This window comes from Ammospiza nelsoni, unplaced genomic scaffold (genome assembly GCF_027579445.1).
Source record: "Ammospiza nelsoni isolate bAmmNel1 unplaced genomic scaffold, bAmmNel1.pri scaffold_40, whole genome shotgun sequence".
Taxonomy (NCBI): Eukaryota; Metazoa; Chordata; class Aves; order Passeriformes; family Passerellidae; genus Ammospiza; species Ammospiza nelsoni.
In genome coordinates, this window is record NW_026683188.1 from 1,431,471 (window position 1) to 1,438,126 (window position 6,656).

The 6,656-nt window shown below is 51.1% G+C and overlaps 1 protein-coding gene across 1 annotated transcript; it reads left to right on the plus strand.

Moving 5' to 3' along the window:
- Positions 1-200: 200 nt before the first annotated feature.
- LOC132087162 (zinc finger protein 239-like) lies at positions 201-1,025 on the plus strand. The gene is made up of 2 exons (XM_059493207.1): positions 201-578; positions 669-1,025. Exons 1-2 carry the CDS (start codon positions 201-203, stop codon positions 1,023-1,025), a joined length of 735 nt encoding a protein of 244 aa, XP_059349190.1.
- The last annotated feature ends 5,631 nt before the right edge of the window (positions 1,026-6,656 follow it).

The window sequence follows — 6,656 nt, forward strand, 5'->3', positions numbered from 1 at the left end:
GTGAGGAGGATGTCAGTTCCTCTTTCCCCCTCTCTCCTGCTCCATCTCCCAGCCCAGCACAGGCCCCGGCTGCAGGACAACTCTGCTGCCAGCCCTGTCCTGCCAGGGATGTACTGGAGGGATCTCCTTCCCCTTCCCTCTTGTGCAGAGGCAAATCCCATCCTCTCCTTGTCCTTCCTTCCTCAGGGAAGGAACTGAGGATGGAGACCAGGGAGGAAAAATCTGCATGGCAGAACCTCGTGAAAGAGGCCGTTTTGATTGATTCTAGCACACAGGAATCCAACAGGGAAGAAAAACCTCAGGAATCCCCCATGAGGAGGGGCTCCAAACCCAGCCCAGGGTTCTCTGAAGAAGAAAGAGCCACTCTGAGCCAGGAAGGTGGGCAGACCTTCAGCCAGAGTTCAGAGCTGGTGGTCCATAAGAAGCTTCATGATGGCAAGAAGCCCCACAAATGCTTGCAGTGTGGGAAGAACTTTAGGTGCAGCTCCCACCTGATCAGCCATCAGATGATCCACACTGGGGAATTGCCCTACAAGTGTGGGGAGTGTGGGAAGGGCTTCAGCTACAGATCCAACCTTGTGACCCACCAAAGTCTCCACACTGGAGAGAGGCCCTACGAGTGTCCCCAGTGTCAGAAGAGGTTTCAGAGCAGCTCCAATCTGCTCCAGCACCAGCGGATTCACACCGAGGAGAGGCCCTTCCTCTGCCCTGAGTGTGGGAAGGGCTTCAAGTACAACTCCAACCTCATCAAGCACTGGCGCATCCACACTGGGGAGAGGCCCTACCAGTGCACCACATGTGGGAAGAGGTTTCAGACAAGCTCCCATTTCCTCCTGCATGAGCGGATTCACATGGATGAGAGGCCCTTCCACTGCCCCGACTGTGGGAAGGGTTTCAAGCACAACTCCACCCTCATCACCCACCGACGCATCCACACAGAGGAGAGGCCCTACAAGTGTCCCCAGTGTGAGAAAAGCTTCACCAGTAGCTCTGACTTGACCAAACACCAACGGAGCCACCAGTAAGGGAAGCCCTGCAAATGCCAAAAATGCAGGAACAGCTTCATGCACCACTCCAGCTTCATCCCCCCTGGGAGAACCCACATTGGGAAGAACTCTGCTGATCCAGTTTCCCTGTGGTCTATGCTGGAAAGACACCTGTCCCTTTTCCTGCCCTTGCCAAAGACATGATGTGGGATGGAAGAACATGAGGGTCTGGCCATGGCCGTGTCATTACATTCACTCGCACCTCAGAACATTGCCAGGGGCAGGAAAGGGACTCTCTCTCTCTCCCTGAGGAGAAGGGTGTCCTTTCCAGACAGGGGAAATTGTGGCCAGGAAGAGCCTGTTGTTGATGTATTAGTTTTCCCAGCAAACTGTTTCATTTATCCCTTCTGTTATCAATATCATTTCTGTTTCTGTTTGTTCCTTATCTCATTGTTGTTCCCAATAAATTGTTCTTATCCCAGCCTGGGATCTTTGCCTTTTGTGCTTTCCATGGGAGGCGGGAGGGCAGTGAGGGCAGTGCGGTTTTAGCGGGGGGCAGGAAATTGGGGAATCCCATTCCTGCACCCCGGCCCATGGAAACCGAGCATCCCAGCTGGTCCCAGCCCAGGAGGCCATGGCAACAGCCTTGGGAGCGGGTCCCTGGCTGGGGCTGTGGGAACCTCTTCCCTCTGGTGCCCAGGGACAGGAGTGGAGGGAACGGCTGCAGCTGAGTCAGGACAGGCTCAGGTTGGATGTCAGGAAAAGGTTTTTGCCCAGAGGCTGCTGGGGCCCTGCCCAGGCTCCCCAGGGAAGGGTCCCAGCTCCAGGGCTCTCTGAGCTCCAGCAGCGTTTGGCCAGCGCTGCCAGGCCCAGGCTGGCATTGTTGGGGTGTCCTGTGCAGGGCCAGCAGTTGGACTGGAGGATCCTGATGGGTCCAACCCAGCTCAGCCAATTCTGTGGTTCTGGGATCCCATGAGCCTGGGGATGGGGCTGCAAATGGTTGCCATGGCAACGGGCTCTGGCTGCAGGCCTGAGCTGGTGTCCATGGCAACCACCCAAGGCATGGGGTCTCCATGGAGCTGCCATGGAAACTGACCATAGCAACAGGGGGCTGGTGATGGTTGCCATGGAAACTGACCATAGGAACAGGGTCCTGGTGATCATTGCCTGCTAAGGATCACATTTGTCACTGGCCCTCAGAGGGGTTCCATGGGGACTTTCTAGGAATCTCCAGGCTGTTCCAGAGCTGGAATGTCACAGACACAGACACCGGCTCCATGGAGACATCCCAGGGCTTTCTGAGGATGGTAAAGAGCCCTGTGGTCAGAGGCAGTCACAGCCATTTCATGGTGACATCCCAGGGCACCTTGGGCTGCAAAGGTACCGGTCTGTCACAGGCACTCACGAGGGCTCCACGGTGACATCCCAGGAATCCCCAGTCTGCCAAAGAGCTGAGATGTCCCAGACACTCACATGGTTCCTGTCATGGGCACAGTGGGAGCTTCAGGCAAAGTTTAATATTAGAGAAGCTCCTGTTGGGTCATGAAGTGCAGAAAGGATCCCCAGTAGCCCACACAGATCCCCAAATGTTACCACTGAGTCAGAGAAGACACAGACTCACCTCAGAAGACTAAGGGTTAAAAGCCAACTGTTTTTTAATCTTCTTCTTTTATGCATTTCTTTGCTACTGGTGGACCTCACTGGTCCTTTAATCAATGTACTTCACGTGATTGGCCATTTAATACAACACCCTTCAGTAGACAACTTAATGGAAAAGAACCAACTTATTTCAAACATTGTCAGGGCACCAGTTATTGATGTTTGTTTTACATTCGGCCTTTCTGGGGGCTCCCTGGATGGGGGAAACCCTCCTATAGCAGTTTTGTGCCAGGTAAAAGGAGATGCACAGGACTTTTTCAGTCTTCAGCTTTGTGTTTATAATTATCTTAGCTAAAGTTTTGCATACGGTGCACACCAGGCTCAGCGTGCTGGAAAAGCACCTCATAATGGCCCCAAAATATATGGTTTCCAGGTCTTTTAAAGTGGTCTCATCCAATTAACTCTTAGAACGTACATTATTTCTACTTATCTACCAACAACTCGTCCCTGGACTCTCCACATAACCTCTGCACTATGCTTTCCTTGACCAATCACCCTGGGCCACCAATACTGCAGAAAATGGAGTAGATGAAGGAGACAGGGACTACACCCCACTTCCTCCATCTTGCTTCCTATCTACACGATATTGAGAATCCGAAACTCTAAATTTGCTACCCAAGGGACATAGAATTCTACCCTCTGATCTATTTCACACTTTGGTAAATTCTAATCTGTCTCAAAGTCCTGGAAGTCCTCTCCATGGGCAAAGGTGAAAGGCAGTGTTTGTCTTGGGGTCAGGACCCCTCAGAGCAGACAGAGAAATATGCCCTGTGCCCTGGATTCCCACACATTTAACCTAAAATCCTTTAACCCTGACATGTGAAGTTACCCAAAAATGCTCCAGGTAGATAGGATAGAAGGAGAAGGAATTGAGAACAATAGAAAGAGAGAAGATCCATAGCAAGACACGCACATGGGTACCAACAGCTCGGGTTCCAGCATTGCTAACAGAGGAAACCCAGGAGAAAGCAGAATCCAGACCATGGTCTGGCCTCTTGCTCCGGCTTTTAACCCCCTGGGCCTTCATGGCCCAGCCCCTGGGGTGGGACTGCCAGTTGCTTGTCCAATCAGAGCCAGGGTAGCGCCAGCTGCTAGTGTGTGATTGATTGACAGCTCAGCCAATCAGAGTGGGGTTAGCACAGCATTTGCTATGTGATTGACAGCCCTGCCAGGCCAGGGCTGGGGCGGGGCTCTGTCCCACCACAAACCAAGGCCTGATTTGGCAATGGCCCCACTCAGGCATTCTGAGCATCCCAAGGTGTCTCGGGACATTGATCTCATCCAGCCTCTGACAGCGACCATGGTGACACTACGGAACCTCATGGAACTCATGGGTCAGTTGTGAGATGGAGATCCAAGGAAACTCTGGTGAGACTGTGGAATCCAGGAATCATGGAAACCATTGTGCAAATCATGGGCCCTATGGAAGCAAGGATCAATGATCAAACTGAGATTTGATTGTTATTGATTTAAAATAGAAAAAAGGAGCCATTGTTTCACAGGGAGGCTGCGTGGGGCCAATGGACCCTTGCGACTCTGTTGGGGCTCATGAAACCAAGAAGCCATTGTGACATTGCCAGACCTCATGGAATCAAGGAGAATGTTGTGACAGTGTTAGGACCCATGAAGTCAATGAAACATGGAACAGGCCTGGTTTGGACTCCTGGGGGCTGTCTGACAGGTCCATTGAATTTGACATGTCAAAGGCCACTTCCCATTCGGCCATGATGCACTGGGGCTCTGTGCTTTTATTTCTGTGGGAAAGAACTGTCTTTCTTGTCTAGGCACCCATGGCCAAAACTGGGATTCTGCATCTAAAATTCCCTATATCCAAGGGTTACTCCCAGAACAAATCTGCCCGTACAGTCAAGTCTGGCTAGACTTGGCCTTTGGTGAATGCCTCTCATCTGCCTCTGCACCACTGGGGCTCACTTGTTTCCTTCCAATGGAGACCATTGTGAAAGGGGAACCAAAGGGAACATCGTGACCCTGCAGAGTACCATGGATCCAAGGGAATGCTGTGACACTGTGGGGCCTCATGGAACCAAGGACATCTTTGTGGCTCTGTTGGGCTGCATGGTCCCAAGGGGCCAGTCTGAAGCAGCAAGGCTTTGTGGAACCAAGAGGCCATTGCTGCATTTCAGGGCCTCGTGGAGCCAAAGGGCCGTTGTGATCCTGCGAGGCACCGTGGATCCATGGAGACCATTGTGACATTGCAAGGCCCCATGGAATCATGGAGACCCTCGTGACCCTGCAGAGCCTCATGGAAGGAAGGGACCATTGTGACACGATGGGAACTTGTGGAACCAAGGGAATTGTTGCACTACTGGCCCGAATGGAACCAAGGGACCATGATGACACAGCAGGACTTCATGGAACTCAAAGTCCATTACGACACTGTGGGGCCTTGCGGAACCCTGGAGACCATTAAGATCCTTAAGGACTTGTGTAATCAAAGGGCCATTATGACACCTGAGGGCATCATGGAAGCAAGAGAACCATTGTAGAACTGCAAGGCCTCATGGAAGCAAGGAGCCATTGTGACACTGCAGGGCCCTGTGGAAGCACGGGAACATGAAATATGTGTGGCTGCCTTGGTCTCCCAGGGGTCACCTGAACAGTCTGCCTGACCTTGGAATGTGGAAGGCCACTCCCATCTGCCCCTGAAACAGTGAGGCTCTGGGCTTTCCTTTGTATAGAAAAGAACTTTCCATCTTTTCCACGTATCCATGGCCAAAAATTGGATTCCACCTCCAAATTTCTGTGTATTCAAGGATTGCTGCCAGACAAAAGCTGCCAGAACAGACAGGTCAGGCTGATCTTTGACTCCTGAGGGGCAGCACTCACCTGTTTACCAAACATTGGAAAGTACTCTGTGCTTTGCTTTATTTAGAAAAAATCATCCTTTTCCAGGCACAAATGTCTGAAATTAGGACTCCACTTTTGTAATTTCAAATATCCAAGGGTTGCTCCAAGCAAACCTGCCAGGACAGACGGGTCAGGCTTGCCTTGACCTCTGGTGGTTGCTGTTCATCAGCTCCTGAAACATGAGGCTCTGTGGTTTCATTCATATGGAGACCAATGGGACATTTGTGACCCTTGTGAAATGAAGGGGCCATTGTGACACTGCAGAGCACCATGGATCCAAAGGGACCATTGTGACACTCTAGAGCCTTGTGGAACCAAGGACATCATTGTGTCTCTGTTGGGCCACATGTTCCCAAGGGGCCAGAGCAAAGCAAAGCTGCAGTGTAGGAGATAGCCCAGCTGTAACTCAGAGTCAGCCAGATTTTACCCCAACAGAATTGGGCATGAGTTTCAAGCCCTGGGAAATCATCTGTTTAACTTAGGGTGAGCTTGAGAGTTCCTCCATAAGCCTTTAGTGTTGTTATGCTAACTTGTCCAAGTTCTCCTCCCCTACTGGTTACTTGTTTCCCCTATATGTTTATTGTTCTAGAGTGTTGTGCCCCCAAGTGTCTATGTTGTTGCTTCCCCTTTGACTCAGCTCTTTGGATCCTGCCCCTCACACTGTTCTCGACTTCTCCATGTTTATTGTTTTTCACCCTGTTATTAAAGTTCCTTTTAAACAACTCCATTCATCCTGCCCCTTTTCATTTTCGCCACCCTTGCCCTTAAGTCAGGGAACCAGAGAGGTTTGTTGCAGCCACCCTCATTGGGACATTTGGTGCCTGAACAGGGACCATGACATTCAGGGCTCCCTGTGTCAGTCACATCAGCTGGCATTAGCTGATGGATAGGCCAGTGCTCCCCAGGATTTTGGATTGTGCTTGGCCCATTGGATTCTTTGTTGCTTCAAGGGACCTTGGCCAGGATCACCAGGGATAATAATGGTTTCACCTGTATAGGATTGCAGGTGGGTTTGGGGAAATGCAAGACATTTATTTCCCTTTTTGCCACTGTGTTCTTACAATAGGCACCCACATCCCATAATTGATTTGGGGTGTTCTGGTGGCTCTTCAACATAAGGCACAGACAGAGAAAAATGGGCAG